The sequence below is a fragment of the Cololabis saira genome, chromosome 4, assembly GCF_033807715.1.
Source record: "Cololabis saira isolate AMF1-May2022 chromosome 4, fColSai1.1, whole genome shotgun sequence".
Lineage (NCBI taxonomy): Eukaryota > Metazoa > Chordata > Actinopteri > Beloniformes > Belonidae > Cololabis > Cololabis saira.
In genome coordinates, this window is record NC_084590.1 from 41166805 (window position 1) to 41189180 (window position 22376).

A 22376-nucleotide genomic window follows, 5' to 3' on the forward strand; every position below is an offset into this window, starting at 1 on the left:
GAGAACTATCAAATATGGACCAATCAGATGAAGGGGACGAGCGCTTTTTCACGTCTAGCGTCGCCACGGTAACACTTTCGAAAGAGAAAAGTAATGTGCGTCGTCGCAGGAAAGTGACGCACATCTTGATGTAAAAAAAACACAAAATTTGCTTACAAAAATTTCAGCATCCTGCCTGGCTCGAACTCCCAACCACCGGCACCAAAGACCGCAATGATCTGGTTGAGCTATATCTCAGCTGATACCCCACTTTGACTTACTGGCTTAGGACAAACCAAGACAGCGATATATTGTCTGGAACTTTTTTTTCCTAATTTTTTAAATATTTGTAAGGTATAAATATTAGTAAAACACTACTATTTTATTATTACTTTTTCTGTAACCATTCCACCGAGGTTCTAACCGGGCTGAGCACGGGACTATTTCTAACGTCACCACATTACAACAGCTGATTGATCGGGGGGCGGGGCCGTCGTCACCCTACTCGCCACTGATGTGTCGGGGGGCGGGGCCGTCATCACCCTACTAGCCACTGATTGGTCGGGGGGCGGGGCCGTCATCACCCTACTCGCCACTGATGTGTCGGGGGGCGGGGCCGTCATCACCCTACTCGCCACTGATTGGTCGGGGGGCGGGGCCGTCATCACCCTACTCGCCACTGATTGGTCGGGGGGCGGGGCCGGCAGACGTTTGAATCAGGAAGCGGGAGTCAAACCATTAAAAAGTTATAGCAGAAAAAAGGGACAACCAATCAGAAGAAGGGGCGGGGCTAATTAAGGCCAACGAAGCTTAAGGACTCATTACTGAGTCCCATGACACCACCCACAACTTCCTATGTCAAACCATTCAAAAGTTATGGCAGATAAAAGTATTCTAGGGGGCGCTGTTGAGCCGTTAGGCCACGCCCATTAATGCAAACCATGAAATATCAAATGTATCGCCAAGTCTGACTTGCATGCAAAATTTGATTACTTTTGGAGAACTATCAAATATGGACCAATCACATGAAGGGGGGGCGCGCCTTTTGGCGTCTAGCGTCGCCACGGTAACACTTTTGAAAGAGAAAAGTAATGCGTGTAGTCCCAGGATGGAGACGCACATTTTGATGTATAACACACCTGGGTGCACATTACGGTTCGGGCCGTATTAATTGCCGAAGGAATGGCATAAATTGCGCCAAAATTACACAATTAATTCAAAATGGCCGACTTCCTGTTCGGTTTCGGCCATGGCTCCAAGAGACTTTTCTTGAAGTTGTGCCATGATACAGGTGTGTAGCGATTTTCGTGCATGTACGTCAAACCGTATCGTGGGGCTTGAGGCACAAAGTTTTCCGGGGGGCGCTGTTGAGCCATTTTGCCACGCCCATTAATGTAAACCATAAAATATCAAATTTACCGCCAGGCCTGGCTTGCATGCCAAATTTGGTGCCTTTTGGGGAACTATCAAATATGGACCAATCAGATGAAGGGGGGGTGCGCTTGTTGGCGTCTAGCGTCGCCACGGTAACACTTTTGAAAGAGAAAAGTAATGCGTGTAGTCGCAGGATGGAGACGCACATTTTGATGTATAACACATCTGGGTGCACGATACGGTTCGGGCCGTATTAATTCTCGAAGGAATGGCATATATTGCTCCAAAATTACGCGATTAATTCAGAATGTTCAAAATGGCCGACTTCCTGTTCGGTTTCGGCCATGGCGCCAAGAGACTTTTCTTTAAGTTGCGACATGATACAGGTGTGTACCGATTTTCGTTCATGTACGTCAAAGCGTATTATGGGGCTTGAGGCGCAAAGTTTTTTCGGTCTGAACCAATCAGATGAAGGGTGGGCGCGCTTTTTGTCGTCTAGCGTCGCCACGGTAACGCTTTTGAAAGAGAAAAGTAATGCGTGGTGTCGGAGGATGGAGACGCACATTTTGATGTATAACACACTTGGGGGCACGTTACGGTTCGGGCCGTATTAACTGCCGAAGGAAGGGCATAAATTGCGCCAAAATTACACAATTAATTCAAAATGGCCGACTTCCTGTTCGGTTTCGGGCATGGCTCCAAGAGACTTTTCTTGAAGTTGTGCCATGATACAGGTGTGTAGCGATTTTCGTGCATGTACGTCAAACCGTATCGTGGGGCTTGAGGCACAAAGTTTTCAAGGGGGCGCTGTTGAGCCATTTTGCCACGCCCATTAATGCAAACCATTAAATATCAAATTTTTCGCCAGGCCTGCCTTGCATGCAAAATTTGGTGACTTTTTGGGCACGTTTAGGGGGGCAAAAAGGCCCTCCTTTCGTCAGAAAAATAATAATAATAATAATAATAATAACGCGAAGAATTCCTACAGATACAATAGGGCCTTCGCACTGAAGGTGCTCGGGCCCTAATAATAAAAATTCCTGCAAATACAATAGGGCCTTCGCTCTGAAGGTGCTCGGGCCCTAATAATTAAAGCTGCAAGCAGCGATGAACGGGCCCTCGCACTCATGGCCACCGCCCCCCATAAGCATATCAGACATGACACCACCCAGGACTCTCTATGTCAAACCATTCAAAAGTTATAGCAGAAAATCGGGACAACCAATCAGAAGAAGGGGCGGGGCTAATTAAGGCCAATGAAGGTCAAGGACTCAATACAGCGTCCAATGACACCACCCACAAATCTCTATGTCAAACCATTCAAAAGTTATGGCAGAGAAAAGGGACAACCAATCAGAAGAAGGGGCGGGGCTAATTTTCACCGATTATGGTCAAGGACTCAATACCACCCACGACTCTTTATGTGAAACCTTTCCAAAGTTATGGCAGAGAAAAGTATTCTAGGGGGCGCTGTTGAGCCATTTTGCCACGCCCATTAATGCAAACCATGAAATATCAAATTTATCACCAGGCCTGGCTTGGGTGCAAAATTTGGTGACTTTTGGGGAACTATCAAATATGGACCAATCAGATGAAGGGGGGCGCGCTTTTTGGTGTCTAGCGTCGCCACGGTAACACTTTTGAAAGAGAAAAGTAATGCGCGTAGTCGCAGGATGGAGACGCACATTTTGATGTATAACACACCTGGGTGCACGTTACGGTTCGGGCTGAATTAATTCTCGATGGAATGGCATATATTGCTCCAAAATTACGCGATTAATTAGGAATGTTCAAAATGGCCAACTTCCTGTTCGGCTTCGGCCATGGCGCCAAGAGACTTTTCTTTAAGTTGCGACATGATACAGGTGTGTACCGAGTTTTGTTCATGTACGTCACACCGTATTCTGGGGCTTGAGGCGCAAAGTTTTTTCTGTCTGAACCAATCAGATGAAGGGTGGGCAGGCTTTTTGGCGTCTAGCGTCGCCACGGTAACGCTTTTGAAAGAGAAAAGTAATGCGTGGTGTCGGAGGATGGAGACGCACATTTTGATGTATAACACACCTGGGTGCACGTTACGGTTCGGGCCGTATTAACTGCCGAAGGAATGGCATAAATTTCGCCAAAATGACAAGACTAATTCAAAATGGCCGACATCCTGTTCGGTTTCGGGCATGACGCCAAGAGACTTTTCTTTAAGTTGTGCCATGATACAGGCGTGTACCGATTTTCGTGCATGTACGTCAAATCGTATCGTGGGGCTTGAGGCACAAAGTTTTCAAGGGGGCGCTGTTGAGCTATTTTGCCACGCCCATTAATGCAAACCATAAAATATAAAATTTTTCGCCAGGCCTGACTTGCATGCAAAATTTGGTGACTTTTTGGGCACGTTTAGGGGGGCAAAAAGGCCCTCCTTTCGTCAGAAGAAAAAAGAAAGAAAGAAAGAAAGAAAGAAAGAAAAAAAATTCCTACAGATACAATAGGGCCTTCGCACTGAAGGTGCTCGGGCCCTAATAATAAAAATTCCTGCAAATACAATAGGGCCTTCGCACTGAAGGTGCTCGGGCCCTAATGAGAGGTAAAGAGTAGGGCTGGGCGATATATCGAGATTTTAATATATATCGATATATTTTCAAACACGATATGGTACGAGACAATATCGTTTATATCGATTTAAAAAAAATAAATTATTTTACTTTTTTTTTTATGATTTTGATATAGCTTATTTTGTGACAAATTGACTTGAATGTTTTATTTGAGATTTGCACAAATGTTTTGTTATTTGCACAACTGTCAACCTCAGTGGAAAAGTCTGCCTGTTACTGTCTACATTGTATTAATTGCACAGTGTATTTTAATTTAATTGTTATGCAGGAAAGGGATATTTGTTTTATTTTATTCAAGAAGCATTTTTATTCTATGCAGGCAGTTTATTTTTATTTCATTTGTTTTATACATTTTGATATTGTGCAGACCTCTGTTAATAAAGGTACCTGTGTGACATTTGGCACGAGGCTTTGTATTAAAACTGACTGTTTTTTTAAGGGTTTGCCTCAGAAAAAATGAAGCTAACAGAGATGCTATGCTATAATGCTTGGGGGGAAACCCCAATTATGGCACAGAAAAAATATCGATATATATCGAGTATCGCCATTCAGCTAGAAAATATCGAGATATGACTTTTGGTCCATATCGCCCAGCCCTAGTAAAGAGGTAAAATAATAAAAAGCACAAGTTGTTCAAAAGAAAGTAGAGTACAGCAGGTACACATCTCATTCTTAAAATGGCAAGAATTACGTTTCTATAAGGTCAAAACGTACAAAGACCGGGTCAAATACAGTATTACAAAGTAATCTGTAACAATTCGTCCAGTTAATTAAACCAATTTGACAATTCTATGCCACAATGCCTGTTTCCAGGTCTTATTTCACACTAACTGACTAGAAACCGGCATGCTCTTGCATCTGCGGCATGATGTCCCCATGTCCTCACTACAGGACTGGAGGGTGGGGGGGGTCTGATCAGATTCTGCAAAGATCCCACCTCATTATCCAAATGAGACATTAGCATGTGCGTCTTCAGGCTGCACCATAAAAGCCTCCACTGTGCTGCTGTGTGTCGGGGAAAGGGCCGAGGGGCGAGTGGCGAGGGGGAAGGCGTCGCTCTGCAACCATTTTACGTAAAATGGAGGCAAGGGATGCTCTCTGTGTGTAAAAAGGCTGTTTTTCATACATGAAGAAGAAGAAGCGATGGCCCGGCTGGAGACTTGAAATGCTAATGTCACCAGGGGGAGAGCATGAGAGAGCAGAGCAGCTGAGATTGTGGTGATTTATCTTAACATTTGTTTCTGCACGGCTTGCTGTTTCGGCTCTCCGGAGGATATGCAGAGGAGAGGGATGCTGCAGCCAGACGGAGACCAGGGATTGGCTCAGACCTCTTCGGTCCGGCTCGCCTCCTCCTCCTCCGCCTCCTCCGTCCAGTCGTGTGGCGTTGCATCTGTCACGCCTCCCCGAGAGCCTGATGAAGTAGGTCAGGCTCAGTCCCAGGGTCTGACCGCTGGCCCCGGAGCTGATGCCGATGCCGTGCGGTGATTCACTCGTTACACTGGGAAGTAGCAGGGAGACGAGCGGAGGAGAGGGAGCTGCTCGTGGGATGGTTGTGGTAAACAAACAGCGGCCCGACCTCTCCTGGCTGAACGCGTCCTCACATCCAGATTTGTTTGTTTGATGCCTGCTGACCCGGTGACAGCCCGTCCACTTAGTGCCGCAGCCACACGCAGCGCCGAGACGCCTTAATAGTGCCACTTCATGGGCAAACATGCTTCTGACGGACGGTCGGGGTAGAAAAACGCTTCGGAAGTGCGTTGAAGATGATTATTACGTTCCCTGTAGCACAAAGTGATTATCTGCGAGAACAGTAAAACAGCATTTTTAAAGTTAATCAGATAAAATTTAAGTATTAAAGCCCCATCTTTGTCTTTTTAAGATTATTGAGACTTTTGTTTTAAGGGGGAAGTACTAAATATGTCTCTCAGAGACGGATGAGGCACGTCATGTGCAAAGGTTAGCTATTCTCGCCCTGCTAAACATAAGATACATCCAAACATGTGGGTCTGACTTAGGACTGGGCGATATGGACCAAAAGTCATATCTCGATATTTTCTAGCTAAATGGCGATACTCGATATATATCGATATTTTTTCTGTGCCATAATTGGGGTTTCCCCCAAAGCATTATAGCATAGCATCTCTGTTAGCATCTCTGTTAGCTTCATTTTTTCTGAGGCAAACCCTTAAAAAAACTGTCAGTTTTAATACAAAGCCTCGTGCCAAATGTCACACACGTACCTTTATTAACAGAGGTCAGCACAATATCAAAATGTATAAAACAAATGAAATAAAAATAAACTGCCTGCATATATAGAATAAAAATGCTTCTTGAATAAAATAAAAACAAATATCCCTTTCCTGCATAACAATGAAATTAAAATACACTGTGCAATTAATACAATGTAGACAGTAACAGGCAGACTTTTCCACTGAGGTTGACAGTTGTGCAAATAACAAAACATTTGTGCAAATCTCAAATAAAACATTCAAGTCAATTTGTCACAAAATAAGCTATATCAAAATCATTTAAAAAAAATGTAAAAAAAAAAAAATAAATACTTTTTTTTTTTTTTAAATCGATATAAACGATATTGTCTCGTACCATATCGTGTTTGAAAATATATCGATATATATTAAAATCTCGATATATCGCCCAGCCCTAGTCTGACTTATTTATTGTTTATGAAGCCAAGATAAAGCCAAGAAGAAGAAATCAGACGAGCGATAATAAGTCACGCCATGAATCAAGCGGCTGTAAATTCCCTTTCCGTAGCAATCACTGGAAGCGGTCGTATCCGTTAGACTCACATAGTTGAGGAGGAGTTTTGGCTCCTATTTTTTGTTAAACTTTGCTTCAGTTCATTGAGGTTTCTGGTTTTGGTCCAGTTGTTGTCCTTCCTCACGACCCGATTACCATCCAGCTTCAGTCGCCGCACAGATGGCCTCCATTTGCCTTTTTATACAGAGCGGTTCAGTGACTCAGTGGCTGAGAGGTCCCTCCCCACATGCTCTGGCTGTAGCCATGCTCTGGCTGTAGCCCAGACCACCCCCCTCCACCCTCGTGCTTCACACATTAGCACATCAGGGCGGCCATGATTTGACTCATCAATAACGGCGCCAGAGAGCTGACACTCATAACAAACCGTGAATCAAGTCCCTGCATTGTGTCAGCTTTGTCTTTATCTATAGTATTTATACCAAGCGGCGTTTGAGCAATCAGAACCGCTGCATCACTCATCTGTTACTGACCCGTCTCAGGATGTAGGGATGGACTAAAAAAATGTATCACGATAATTTTTGGCTTTTATCCCGATAACGATAAAAATGACGATAAAAATACCAATTCAACTCCACCTTTTTAACTATAAATCTTTTTTTCATTTCTTCTTTCAGGCTCATTTCTTTCTTTCTTTCTTTCTTTCTTTCTTTCTTTCTTTCTTTCTTTCTTTCTTTCTTTCTTTCTTTCTTTCTTTCTTTCTTTCTTTCTTTCTTCTTTCTTTCTTTCTTTCTTTCTTTCTTTCTTTCTTTCTTTCTTTCTTTCTTCTTCTTTCTTTCTTTCTTTCTTTCTTTCTTTCTTTCTTTCAGGCTCATTTCTTTTGTTCTGTCTTTCTTTCTTTCAGGCTCATTTCTTTTCTTTCTTTCTTTCAGGCTCATTTCTTTTCTTTCTTTCTTTCAGGCTCATTTCCTTTCTTTCTTTCAGGCTCATTTCTTTCTTTCAGGCTCATTTCTTTCTTTCAGGCTCATTTCTTTCTTTCTTTCTTTCTTTCTTTCTTTCTTTCTTTCTTTCTTTCTTTCTTTCAGGCTAATTTCTTTCCTTCCTTCCTTCCTTCCTTCCTTCCTTCCTTCCTTCCTTCCTTCCTTCCTTCCTTCCTTCTGCATCGATTTAACGCAGAACCATAAATCAGATTTACACAAAAACGTCATCAACGGGGATTTATCGTTTTTACCGCAAGATGACAAATTCTTATCGTGGGGAATTTTTTTGACGGTAAATCGTGAACGGTAAAATATCACCCATTCCTACACAGGATAGGAAGATTGTCATTCCCGTCCGAACGCCGTGTTAGATGTGTAGACCGTGTTTGCAATCCAGAATCATCTTTTGTAACCCTTTCCAGATAAACAACCAGCAACAGATCCTTCTCTAAGATCGTTGCTTATGTCTTTCCATTTTGGCATTGTGTTAACCGGACCAGCAAACTGCTAAACTGTCCACTGTTATTGAGGTTGTTATTCCTACTGACAATCAAATTGTTGAGGGCTGATAAATGATAATCTTACCCTCTTAGATCCTACTGAAGCATAAAGTGGGTACTTAGTTTTGCTCACATTATTATTATTTATTCAGTTTTAGACTTACTTTATTTTGGTAAACAATGAAACAGTGTTCACGTGAGGTTGTATTTGCCCAATACCAAAATATCTTATAATCAGCTGATTCAAATGATGTTTTTAGTCAAGAAATATATCAATAAAAGCAGTTTATTACCGTTTGCACGTGGCTGTATTTTATTTAAACTGCAGATAAATGAGAGGCCTACGAGATGGTCCTGCAGGTTGCTGAATGTTGCACGTATGATGTCACAGTTCCTTTCACGCCTGTATGTCACGGCGGTATCTCCTCCGGCGCGTCCCGTGCGTCTTATCCCCCTCGCTTTTGAAAAGGGAATGGAGCCTGAATTACTGCTCTGAAGGTTTTAGTGCCGTGAGTGGCATTTACCTGCGTGCGAGGGGGAGCGCCTGCCTCTGTAGGACTGGTGATAGGGCCTGGAAGAAATACATAAAAATAAAAAATGGTTTTGACAAACAGAAAGAAACATGAGAAGTGGGGAGGGGGGGGGATCTGGCGAGGAAGAGATTTGGCTCAGCCGTGACTTCCCAGGCAGCATGTTTAATTCCTGTCAGTGATGAGCTTTTATTCACCGTGGCAGAATTACATTTCCATGACTTCACAACCACTGGCAAACTCAGACAGGGGGGTAATGAGGATCTCTGCAATCGCTGAATTAATGTGTCTTCTCCTCCGATTGTCCCCGTCCTCGTTCGCTCATTATGCCACTCTTTATTTGGGCCTGTCAACCGCTCAAAGGGCCCCTCGCTCCGTCTCCTTCTTCTTCCCGGCGCCACTCCCAACTTCTTCAAGTAGCCCCTCCGTCTCCTTTTCATCTCCTGTTGTCTGCCGCTTGTTTCCTGAATTAGTCATATTAGCGCATCGCTCCCTGCACCGCGCTTTGAAATCTCCCTTTCATTTTTCCCAGCCCCTGTCATAACCTCGTCAGGGCGGCCGTGCTAAGTCCCGGGAATGCTCGCCCTCTCCCCTCCCGTTTTCATGTGCAGACACGACTGAAGCGCTGCCTCGAAAGTCGACGCGTCGGGAGAGACGCTTCCTCGTTTCCTTGTTCTCACTCGAACACGAACCCCTGCTCTGATTTGTTTTCAGAAACTGCAAATCATCTCCACTACATGACATAACTGCACATCTGTGCCTTGTTCTTTGCTCGGCGCTGCAGTTTAGTTATCGTTTGTCTCTTTTTTTTTTAAAGACTGGGGTCTGTTTTCCATAAAAGCCTCAGCTGCATTTGTGAAAGAGACGGATTTCAGTAGTAAATCATGCACCTGATGGTGTCAGATGTGAGCATGCGGAGTAGCGCGATTACGCCGCTGCAAAACAGCGTGGTTGCAGCGCTAAGCTGCAGCATTTCACCTTATTCCTAACCCGAATACATCTATCATGCTTCTGGATTAATTTACAACCTTTCACGGCACGTCAGGCCTCCTATTAATCTCAATGGTACGTTTTTCAACACTGCGAGTAAAGTTACTCCCACTATCTGCATATTTCCACTAATAGACGCCGCCTTTTGTTGCCGGGAACGGTATCAGCGCTGCTCTCGCGCTGCCGCCGCGGGCTTCTTTATCAGTCTGTTGGCAGGTGGCGAAGGTGCAGGAGGACTCCCTCCATCCTCCCCCGCGCTGTCAAACACCCCCACCTGCCACTGCAGATCTGTTTTTCTTAAATCATTGTCTCTCTAATATGCTTAGTTCGTAGCACATCAGCTCCAGTTTGTACATGTTGCTGTGGATTTATTGTTGATTTTTTTTCTTGTCCGCTGTGCTATCTTTGTGTGCAAGGCCAGAGGGGCGACCTTGTGGGGGGGGATAGCAGAGCAGAAGCGTGCTTAGATAACAGCAAGAACAGGCCGTCCACTTTGCCAAAACATTTTTTTTTTTTTTTTTTTAGTTCAGGATAAAAGAAGCGTTCCTCCATCGCACTGATGGGGGACGTGGCAGGACAACGCCTGGCGTCTTCGGACTGCTCTCTCTCTGCTTTCAAAGTACTCCCATTACGGCCTGAGAGCCTTCTGAGTAAAACATCCTAAAAGCTCCTTCAGAAACCTCCATTTGTCGTTGTTTTTTTGTTTTTTCTTTTGTGACACAGCTTTCCGAAGCTTTATCTTGGATGAAAACGCCACAGAAGTACAGATTCTTTATAGGGACGGAGGTGGAGGAGAACACCTTTGCCGCATCTCCTGTAGTTTCAACGATCTGCTCCTCCGTCCATCGCTTTTTTCAATGGTGGCATCTTGGTGACGTAAAAAAAAAAAATGCAAATGAAGATTGAAAACATGGATCTATAAGGGCAGTGAAGGCTGAATTAGAGGATTTTCCCATTTCTCCTCGACGCTTTCAATCTGGAGTCGGGGTAGAAACTCATTGGGCTTCAGAAGTGCATTGAAAATGATTATTGCATCCCCTGTAGCACAAAGTGAATATCTGCGAAAACAGTAAAACAACATTTTTAAAGTGAATCAGATAAAATTAAATCTTATTCTTTTTAAGATTATTTAGACTTTGGACTGTTTTAAGGGGGAATATGTCTGACTGAGATGGATGAGGCATGTAAACGTCACATGCAAAGGTTAGCTATTTTTCTTGCTAAACATAAAGATACATCCAAACATGTGGGTCTGATTTATTCATCATTTATGAAGCCAAGATAAAGCCAAGAAGAAGAAATCAGATGAGCGATAATAAAGTCTTGGGGTTTCTCTTGAGACACAGCTTTCCAAAGCTTTATCTTTGATGAAAACGCCACGGAAGTACAGATTCTTTATAAGGACGGAGGTGGAGGAGAACACCTTTGTAGTTTCAACAATCTGCTCCTCCGTCCTTCGCTTTTTTCAATGGTGGCATCTTGGTGAAGTAAAAAAAAAAATGCAAATGAAGATTGAAAACATGGATCTATAAGGGCAGTGAAGGCTGAATTAGAGGATTTTCCCATTTCGTCTCGACGCTTTCAATCTGGAGTCGGGGTAGAAACTCATTGGGCTTCAGAAGTGTGTTGAAAATGATTATCTGCGAAAACAGTAAAACAACATTTTTAAAGTGAATCAGATACAATTAAAGGATTAAAGCCCCATCTTTTTCTTTTTAGCATTATTCAGACTTTGGACTGTTTTAAGGGGGAATATGTCTGACTGAGATGGATGAGGCACGTAAACGTCACGTGCAAAGGTTAGCTATTCTTCTTGCTAAACATAAAGATACATCCAAACACATGGGTCTGATCATCATTTATGAAGCCCAGATAAAGCCAAGAAGAAGAAATCAGATGAGCGATAATAAAGTCTTGGGCTTTCTCTTGAGACACAGCTTTCCAAAGCTTTATCTTTGATGAAAACACCACGGAAGTACAGTTGCTTTGGTGAGGAGTGCTGGTTCATCCTATGGGTGTCGGGAGGTAACATTAGCTGATTCTTTATGAGGACGGAGATGGCGGAGAGTCTCCTGTAGTTTCAACGATCTGCTCCTCCGTCCTTCGCTTTTTTCAATGTTGGCGTCTTGGTGACGTAAAAAAGAAATGCAAATTTAGATTGAAAACATGGATCTATGAGGGCAGCGAAGGCTGAAGGAGAGGATTTTCCCTTTTTCTCCTCGACGCTTTCAATCATCTGGATTTTCGGCGCTGTTTGGACCGGGTGGAGGTGTGGGGGGGGGGTGATGTTCTCCAGCAGGGGTGACCGTGCTCGGCGCTCCCATTGATGTGTGTAATGAAGGCCTGTGTCTGAATAATCCCATTAGGTGGTCAGATTAAAACCTGAGCTGATATTTGAGACCGTGCCCGGCATCGCTTTAGAAAATGGAGAGCTTTTTTGCTGCTGAGGGGCCTGGGAGGAAGGGAGGAAGGGAGGAAAGGGAGGAAGGGAGAAAAGGGAGAGCGGGAGGGCGGTATTTGGGAGGTCCCTCCTCCGGACTGATGGAGTGGCGCTGTAATTACAGCAGACGGGGGCTTCAGTAGCTTCCTAACTCCAGCCAGTACCGGCCTTTTTTATACCTGAACTGTGTTCAGAGATTCATCACTTCCACTAAAGAGCAGTTCTTATAAAGCGTAATGGTTCTGATTAAACCCTTCGAGGCACTCATTTGAAAAGATCTTCTGATCCGACTTGCTCGGTAGCGGCGCAAGATAATTGGAAATCTCTGCAGAACTTTAAGGATTGCTCAATGAAAACTTTTTCAGTTAGGGGCGAGTTGTAAATGAGCCCCGTTATTATCCACATCTGTGTTTGGGGGAGCGCTGATTCAACAAACAAGCATTCAAGGCGTCCCCATGCCGTTTTGTCGCCAGAGCGGCTTCCTGATTATTTAGTACTCGAGCTTATGGGATCCAGATGAACACATGGGCGGCGTTGAGAGCTCTACCCCAGTGTCATTATAACATCTCGTAATAAGCCGACAATAAAAGTACAACAGTAGATGTCAAAACAAGACAGAAGCAGTGATCGTGATATCTGAAGCAGTCTTTGCAGTCTTTGGAGTTTTTTCTGACCTTGTCTTGCTTTGTTGGTCCTTTTGTGGAGAGACGGCTCTCTCGCTCTTTTGTAGTCCTCCTTTCACACCTCACCTGGGTGGTTTGTGTAGCAGATGGAGTTGAAGCTACGCGCACCTTTTTCCTCTGCAGGTTGGCCCGAGCACCACCGTACGTTGCACCTCCGAGGCTTTGATCACATTTCAGATAAAAGTCTCTCCCAATTCTGTGCTTGAGGGAGCGTTGCACGCTTTGGGGGGGGGTTAGCAACGGCACACGTGTGCAGAGAGAGACGGCTGCGTTTTACAGTCTTTCTGGTCCTCTAAGACGGGCTGGATGGGGCGGTTTGCAGATATGGTCCTGTATACAGTAGATTTATTCAACTGAGAATACTGAAGAAGTTTTATATATATATATATATATATATATATATATATATATATATATATACATATACATACATACATACATACATACATACATACATACATACATACATACATACATACACACACACAGGGCTGTCTCAAAAAATTAGAATATTGTGATAAAGTTCTTTATTTTCTGTAATGCAATTAAAAAACTAATTCTGGATTCATTACAAATCAACTGAAATATTGCAAGCCTTTTATTTTTTTAATGTTGCTGATTATAGTTTACAGTTTAAGATTAAGATTCCCAGAATATTCTAATTTTTTGAGATAGGATATTTGATTTTTCTTAAGCTGTAAACCATGATCAGCAATATTAAAATAATAAAAGGCTTGCAATATTTCAGTTGATTTGTAATGAATCCAGAATGTATGACACTTTTGTTTTTGTAATTGCATTACAGAAAATCACAATAATCTAATTTTCTGAGACAGTCCTGTGTATATATATATATATATATATATATATATGTATGTGTGTGTGTGTGTGTGTGTGTCGTTTTTGCAATCGTCAGACTATGAGTGCTTAGTTATTGTCTCAAACTAAACCTGAGTTTTCCACTCAGGTTAAATTTGGAGAGAGATCTGTGTGAGAGAAACTTTCTCTTCTTTCTCCGCTGCTTTTTCTGGCTAATGTACATTCTGCTTTTTGAAGAGTCTGAATGAAATGTTTATCATGTTTATCAGCTCAGTCGTTGCATCGTGGCTGCGAACGCTTGGCTGCTGATAATCCTCCCTGGCAATGCTCTTCCGTTCCATTTCCTCTACTCTGCTGATGATGTCTTGTACTGTTTTTTCCTATGCCGGGCTGTGCGACAGTCTGCCGTTTCTGCTTTTCTGTCGCTCTCTTGTTCAAATGTTTCACCTCCCGTGTGAACGGAGGAGTGACGAGGGGGTAGTGCATGCCGACGCGGCGCCGTTCCCTCCAACGTCCGCCGTCTTTTCAGCCTTTTTTACTCTGATTATGTGGTGGACTGGCTCCGATCCAGTCCTGTCTGAAGCTGCATGTGCCTCAGTCGTCACCGTGTCAGTGGGCACTCATGTGGGGGTGGGGCATGCTTCGCCGTGGGAGCGGGGCTCCTTCCTTTTCCCCTTTTGCTTTCTCCGTCCTTGTTTCCCTTACATCATCGTTCCTAAAAAAAAAAAAAAAAAAGAACTGCACCTGCACAAATGCACCTCCTCCCACCTGAGCACTGACACACTCCCTTCCATCTGTCTTTTCCTACCCAGAATTCCCTAACAACCCGACACCCGGGGGCCGCGAGATCCCGCAGGAGCAGCACAATGCGGGTGCCGCCATCGGGGGCGCTGTGGGGGGAGTTGCCCTGTTGGGCGTGGCGGCCATACTGCTCTTCGTGTTCCTGCGCCGCCGCCAGCGCACCTTCAAGGGCGACTACAGCACCAAGAAGCACGTGTTCGGGAACGGCTACGGCAAGACGGGCGGCCTCCCGGCACACCCGCCCATCCCGCAGAACCTGCAGTACCCGGACGACTCGGACGACGAGAAGAAGCCCGCCCAGATCGGCAGCACCGGGGGCTTCGAGGCCGGCGAGCGGAATTTCGACGCCGAGTCGGAGGACCTGAAGAGGCCATATTTCACGGTGGATGAGGGCGAGAGCCGAGATTACGACGAGCGGACTCTGGCCTTCCAGTACGACCCCGAACCGGAGATAGCCGACGACATGATCTCCCAAACCGATGGCTCTGTCATTTCTAAGAAGGAGTGGTATGTGTAGGGGCATGCGACAACCAAACCAAACAACCTTTTTGTCCCCCACCTGCATTCCACCTCACCCTCCACCTCCATCCTCCCCCCGTCCTCGCCCCCCCCAGCCTCCCATCCATCAAACTGCACCGTCACTCAGCCCCCTGCTCCCTCCTCACTCCCCCGACATCAGACCCCCCCCCCCATCCAGCTGATCTCAATTAGAAAACCAATCGTCTGATTAAAGAAATATCGCATTTCTTGACACGACAGCATTTGTGTCCTTAAGGTGAAAGGGCAAAAATACAAACTGAGGTACGTAAAGTGACTGGCTGTGGCTGAAGGCCAGGAAGGTGATTGGTTGATACTGGTGTATTCTTTTTTTTGTGTATTTTTTTTAATTTTTTTTCCATGTTATAAATGTATTAAATGTATAAAATCAAACAAAAAACTAAAAAAAAAGTTAGCAGGTTGAGGTTTTGCTGAGCACATTTGTGAAAGTCCTACACTGGATGTACTATTTGTCCCCTTTTCCTTTCCCATTAGCGTTGCAGGTTTGTTTTTATTTTTATTTTTTTTTCTATTCTCCTTTTTGTATGATTTTTAAGTAACTTGAGAATTGACAGTCGAGTGTGTGACATAATTACAGGTGGAGTTCAAAGTGTCTGTAGCGTTTTGGTCGTATGTTTCAGAAGAAAAGAAAGAAAAAAAACAAAGAAACAGATGTACAGACCTGTATCATTTCTCCCATTCCTCAGCGGGGTGATAAACAGCTCACTTTTGCATATATATATATATATATATATATATAAACAGCATCGACAGCAGAAACGCCATCGCTGTCCTCCAAAGACATGCTTAGCATCTCGACCTCCCCGTCCTCCTATGTGCTTGGTCTGTTCATTTGCTGAGAGGGACTGGGCCACAGAACCGGACATGGCAGTGATGAACAGATGAATATCCAGTGTTTTCAATGTTGTACTTGATTTGCATCCATGTTAAATCAGTGCCCTTATCAGTGGGGGTGGGGGGGGCTGCAGTCGTACCGCGAACAACAGTTTCTACTTTCCAGACAGACTGTTGGTGAGTTTCACAGGGAGATCTGGAGGAACGCCCTGAAATGTCCCGACTTGAACATTTAGACCTGTGCACACACGCTCTTACCACTACGGTGAAATGTCTGATTTTTTTTTTTTAATTTGTACCTGTGTGTAAAAGCTGTCGACGGTTCTGGTTTGTTTTTGTTTTTTTCCTTTTCTGACCCTTTTTTCAATCAAATGGATGTCCATTGTGAGATTTCCCAACGCTGACCGTTGTCCCGCCGGTTGTGACTGTCCTGAAGTGCCGGCTCACATCCACTGCGTTTTCCTTCACGAGGAGGTACTCAAGGACGCGAACGAGGAGGGAAATGTCTACCGATGCTTTCAATTGTGCCGTCAGGGCAAACATTTTAGCAAGAAAAGGGAATGGGAAGCATAATGCTGGGCATGCTGTAGTGTAATAAGTCACCTGCTGCATTCATGATGCTTTTTTTCCTTGTTTTTTAATTAATTTTCTACGTGAATTGAGTCACTTCTTGGGAGGTTTTAAAGTAATGAATTGTAATGAATCATTTCCTTAATGTTCATATATATATATCTATATATATATAGATATATATAGATATAATGTAAGTGCCAGTGGATGCTACCATACTTAATAAGATATTTGTTTCCTCAGCACTGAGGTCCTTTACACAATCAGCAAAATGTATTTGCTGCAAACAGAAAAAGCTCAATGTGAGAAATCGAAGATAAGAGAATCATTGCAGTAAGTCCGTGGATGTAAACAACACATCCGACAGGTTCTGAACAATATAAATACTGTATTAAGCCTTATTTTATGCATGTTCTGTGTGTGGGAGTGGAAGTGCATACGTTGCTATTTTTACATTTTTTTATTATCATCAATTCTTTTTGTTTTTAAATCAGTTCCAGTGTGTTTGTCTTCATTTGCAGCTCAAAAGACGACATTGTCGTTTTTGTCAGCGCCGACGGGAGTATGAGTTCGTGGGCACGTGGTACCCAGCAACGATATTGCCGTTGACACAACAAAGCATATAGATACATATATAAATATATTGATTAATAAAGATGACACACAAAGAAAAGAAAAAAACCATTTCTGCGGGAGAAGATCCCACAGACGTGAATGTTTTACAGTCCATGCTTGTCGATTGTACGCTTTTAGATGAGCATGTTAATCTGGAGCCTCAAACTACCAGTATATTGTATAATAAACATAAATTAGCATTGCAACATGGGAAAAAAAAAATCATGTTCTCGTTGCTGATCTCGGTTTTGTGCTCTTGCATTTTAGTTTAATTTTCTGTGGCCTTATTTCTGTTTTTACTAAGCGATTCATGACTCAGAAGAACCTGAACGGCGGCAGTCCGGTTGCTGCTGTCTTTGTACAAACGCTGTTTGCGGTTTAGCCTTTACTTTTGCATCGCTAGCTAACTTCAATTTCAAATGGCTTTCACCACAGCACAATAAACTCAAAAGCATCTTTTTTGTTTGTTTGTTTTTCCCCTCTCTTTTGTTTTTACATTCAGTGCCTATCAGGAGATAGAGGTATTCTGGGCAGTCGCTCCCGCGCCGTTTACGTTATTCGTGCCCAGAAAAGCAGAATAAATAGTTAGGGGAAATTAAACATCGCATTCAAAGTGCATTTTTATTCTCATCTCACAAGAAAAAGTGCAATAGGTATGTTTGTCCAAATCTCAAAAAATGCATGAGTGTCACAATCCAAGAATAAGCCTGTAGGCTGCCGTTTTGTGTTAAATTAGCCTTGAACCATGAATATTAAGCCCCTCCCATGTTTGTGATCGCAACTCTAATCATGTTATTTCGAATCTCTAAAGCTAAATTTATATAACCGTGGGCTTTAACCTTCCACAACCTATAAAGGTGAAATGACCAGAAAGCATTTCGCCGGACGGGTGTATGTAACGCCCACCGTCTGTGGAGCGAGACGTAGCAGCCTGAAGCCATTGTCTATCCCTCCGTCTCCTTATAAGCGTCCAGATGTGAACATTGTCAGCAGGAATGTCGCAAGATCCATCTAACGGTGATGTAATTATGCAGCTGCAGAAGTCAGGAAATCATTGTCCAATTCCAAAATGACATGCTATGCTACCACTGCATACCGATTTCACCAAAATGTTTGACGCAGTTTGGATTCTGGAACAATCGCAAGATGCCCGTATGGTCCGAACTCGATCTTCACATCAAATGATCTAATAAAAGCTGCATTTATGAACATTTAAAAGTAATGACGGCTTGCTGCTGACACGGCACTCAACATTGGATCGTTAACGTCCGACAGGAGGTCCGATTTCTGCAACTTAAGTTGCGCGTCATTGATTTTCCTGAGCACAACAATTAAAATATATTTACCTTCTAAATCTCAAAGAATGAACATCTCCCCTTTCAAAAGCACAACTGTAGGCTTTCATTTGGCGCTACGCTGCATCCATTATGAAACCACTGCCATACTCAAGACATTTTGAAGGGAGAACAACCTTTTTAGTCGGGAGTCAGCGCTCTGTATCCTGGCAGGTATTAACATTGTCCTCATCTTGTCAGGGTGTTACTATTTTCTTTTTTATAATCCTTAAAACTAACTGAATTCCATCCTAACTTTCTTTTTGTATTCAGTTTGTTCAACATTCCACTGTAAATATTGTATATAAGGTTGAGATTATAGTCTGGATTTATTTAGGGACATCTGTGTCGGGACCCTGTAATGTAAAATATACCTATTTTGACTGCAAGCGTGGAGACTCGGTGGTGGATACTAGTTGATGGATAGCTCTTTCCAAATTCCCACTGAAAAATGCTCCTCTAGTACATTTTCAGCAGGCCGTAGTGGCCCTATTGTCATACGAAGCGGTGATGAATATAGTTTGTCAATTTGATGTAATTGAAATAAACTCGGAAAGAGAGAAATTGTTTGTATGAAGCCATGTGAATGTATATTTCTGAGGGTGTTACAAATACAAAGAAAAAAAAACAAAGAAAAAAAAACTCATGTTCAATTGTGATGACCCAGTGAAGTAAGTTGTATTTGTTTTAAGCATTAAATGAGTTCAATAGTCAACATTGTTCTGTCCCAGTTCACTGATTGGATAGATGTGTGTTATCAGATTGAATATGGTTCATGTCTGCAGCACATTTCTAATCATTGTGTATTGATATTTTTTTTTAACTGTAGCTCTGGTCAGTAATTTATCTTCAACACGTCCTGGGGACTTTTTTATTTTGGATGAATATTTTTCTTTTTTAACTTAAAAGGTGACATATCGTGAAGAATATCTTCATTTTTGTGCTTGACCGTATAGGGATCTGCCTGATAGGATCTGCCTCGGCCTGAAAGTCTGTGTTTCATTACTTGGTTGAGATTTTTAAAAGGTACTGTCACATCACAGACCCAGTTTTGAGGAAAATGGTCCGGGCTTCTTTATCTTCACCCAGCTTTAGCTCGAGATGTCCTATACCACTGAACTGAGTAGTCCAAAACTGTAACACTGATTTCAAAACAGACACGCCCAGAATAGGGGGAGGGGTTTTCTTGTGTCTAACTCAGCCCCCTAAAATCAGTCAATGTAAAGAAACAGAGCTGCAAAGACATGGTTTAAAAGGTAATATGTACTGTACATCTCTGATACTTTCACCAAAATATGTCTTAGACATTTCATTAAGATATCGGCTTGAGAAACATCATAATATGTCTCCTTTTACAAACACCCCAAGATTGTTCAGTGAATACATTTGTTTAGCATTTTTGTTTGTACAACACCTAAATATTTCTTTTTTTGATACATCAAGAGAGGAGAGCGTCCTGCCAACCTTCCATTAGACAGAGCGGCTCTAGCCTATTTAAGTATATCCTCCAGGCTAGTGCTAAAGCTGGATGAGGGAGGAGTATATCCATGGTTACCGCCACTGTGCACTCCACAGTCATTGAACCTGAACATGACAGGAGCAATAAAACAATCAAACAAAGCGGGGAAGGTATTTTGTCCACACTACAACATTTTTGGCATCAACACAGCTTCTGTCACCGAGGGGAAAAAAAAGAAAGAAAAAAGAGCCCAGGCACGTAATCATTTTACACAGTACGGATAAAAGGATGGGTACATAATTCAACAAGATCGTTATCACTGTAGCTTTTGGTGTTAATTTTTTTTTTCTTTTTAATTGGAGAGTAAAAACTATCAAGCAGATGACGAGATAGAGTTCAGCACTTAATAAAGCTTACAGTGATATGATGAGAGGGGCCCAGTGTAAAGGCAGCCAGCGCCGTCTCAGACTATTGGACTCAAGTGCAGACATCTGCACCATGCGCATCAAGAGCAGCTCAGAGTTTGCAGCTGTTGCCATGTATTTGCTGAAAGACCCCTTTGTAGCATGCAGGGGTTTGATGGCACATAGGCTTTTAACATGCATGGCCATATAGCTTTGTTTTTCCTGTTTCCCATGAGTGGAACGCTACCACATTACTTCTATCAAAGTACATCTAGGATTGGAATTTGACAGTATTTGTGTTTCAAAATATGCACCTTAAGCATTGGAAAATTCAAAAATCGAGCTTGAAAATACCACACTGGGTAAATGACGTCATTCCACAGCGTGAAATCAGAGAATACAGATTGTGATTTGACAGAATTAAAGGCAATAGCCAGACTTCATGGTGCCAGCAAGTTCAGACAAGCAATGTATTAATAACTGAATAAAGCATCCGGTGTGTCTGGTGCATCCGGTGCGTCAGCGCAGCCCCTGCAATTTCTTTGAAAGTTTTGCAGTGGACCACACTTTGCCATTTCATTTTTGAGCTGCTTTAGGAGTCGGTTTCATTTTGTACATTGATTGGAGGCTTTAATCTTTGCGATATCTTGCCTTTACAGGAGCCGTTTGCTGTCGTGAATTGTTGAACCTCCAACAAGCCCAGAATTGGAAAAAAAAAAAAATCAATCCAAATGATTTCAGCAGCAGACATAGAGCCAATATTACGAGTCATTACACTACCGAGGCTGAATGGTTAATGGACATAGTGTATTTGCATAACCAATTCATTACGGGGAGGGCTTCAGTCATTGATCAGTAAGTTGTGTTTCGGCTGAACTACTTTTCAGCTTTGAGGCCAGTTTGTAAGCAGATCTGCACACTGATAAAGGATTATTCAAATGTTGTATCTAGTTAAGATCTACTGTACATACAGAGGGCTCTGCTGTGGAAGTCGCATCATGAAGTGTTTGCTCTTTAAATATTCTCATTGTTGTCAAAAAACCCAGCAACCTTATCTGTGACAAAAAAAAAGTGCTCTGTTCTGTCTCCACAGCTCAGCAATGCATTGTTCTTTCTATTAATCCTCCTTTTCTTCTTTTTTTGTTAGATAAATTGTTCACAGCTTCTATAAATACAGAATGTATATCATATTTTATTTTGTTTTGGGATTTTTTTGTTTTTTTGTCCTCATTTTCTACCTGTTTTCAATGTGTACACTTTGAGCTTACATTGGGGTTGTCCATAATAAAATGTGTTACTGTAAAATACGTGTTTACACTTCTGCTGTCGTGTCACACATATTCAAACGCTCCACCTCGGAGGTGGCGGGCTCGAGACGTCAGCACAGACATCTGTTATTGCAGTTTCCACAGAGGTCTCGAGAGTTAATGTAGTGTAGATACGTTAAAAGATCGAATGTGTTATTGCAGAAATGAGGTTGACTGATGTGATTTCAAATGCCAAGAGCGAGTGCCTGCACGTTGAAAGGTGCACACAACGACAGAAGGTCTGAGTTTGTTAGCATGCTCACAATTACATCACCGACTTTTCAATCAAGTATAACTTTTCCTCATGTTCTATAACTTAGGTTTGGGTAGCAGCTTAGCATGCCGTGTTTAGCAGTTTATAAAAAAAAAAAACAACTGATAACTGATCACAATATTACATCCACTGCAGGTGTCCTTAAAGTACAGAATCAGGAGTGTGAAATATAAAAGTTAAGGGACCATCATCGTTAATGTGGATGGGGACTATACATATCTTGTATTTCCATTAATGAAATACCTATTTAAATGTTATGCGTCAACAACAATGAGCCTCCAGACAACCACTCCAACCCAACAACCATGCAGCAATCAATGACTGAACTGTAATGTTGCTTTGGTTCTGAAAGGAAGCCTGTGAAGGATTTTCACTTTATAAACCTCCGACACCTTTAAGTATTTGAACAGTAAAAAAAGTGAAATAATGTTACAGTAGGGAGTAATTACACTTTATTAACACAACCTCAATTTAAAAACAGAAACAACAGTTGGCATGGTATGATAAATGTAAAAGAAAAAAGATTGTAGTGATTTCAAACTCACCATGAATCTATGATTTTCACTGTGGGAAATATTACCAAATATTGTCATCTGCCATGTGA

The 22376-nt window shown here is 42.6% G+C and overlaps 1 protein-coding gene across 8 annotated transcripts in view; it reads left to right on the forward strand.

Annotated features, from left to right (window-relative positions):
• nectin1b (nectin cell adhesion molecule 1b) overlaps positions 1 to 22376 on the forward strand; it is a 336486-nt gene that overhangs the window by 117641 nt on the left and 196469 nt on the right. The window contains exon 7 of one of the 8 annotated variants that reach the window (XM_061719803.1): positions 14429 to 19136. The exons of the other annotated variants lie outside the window; for them this stretch is intronic. Coding sequence (XP_061575787.1) covers positions 14429 to 14934 — 506 coding nt within the window. The 3' untranslated portion in view covers positions 14935 to 19136. Of the gene's footprint in view, positions 1 to 14428; positions 19137 to 22376 lie in introns of those variants that run through there. 8 annotated transcript variants of the gene reach the window in all.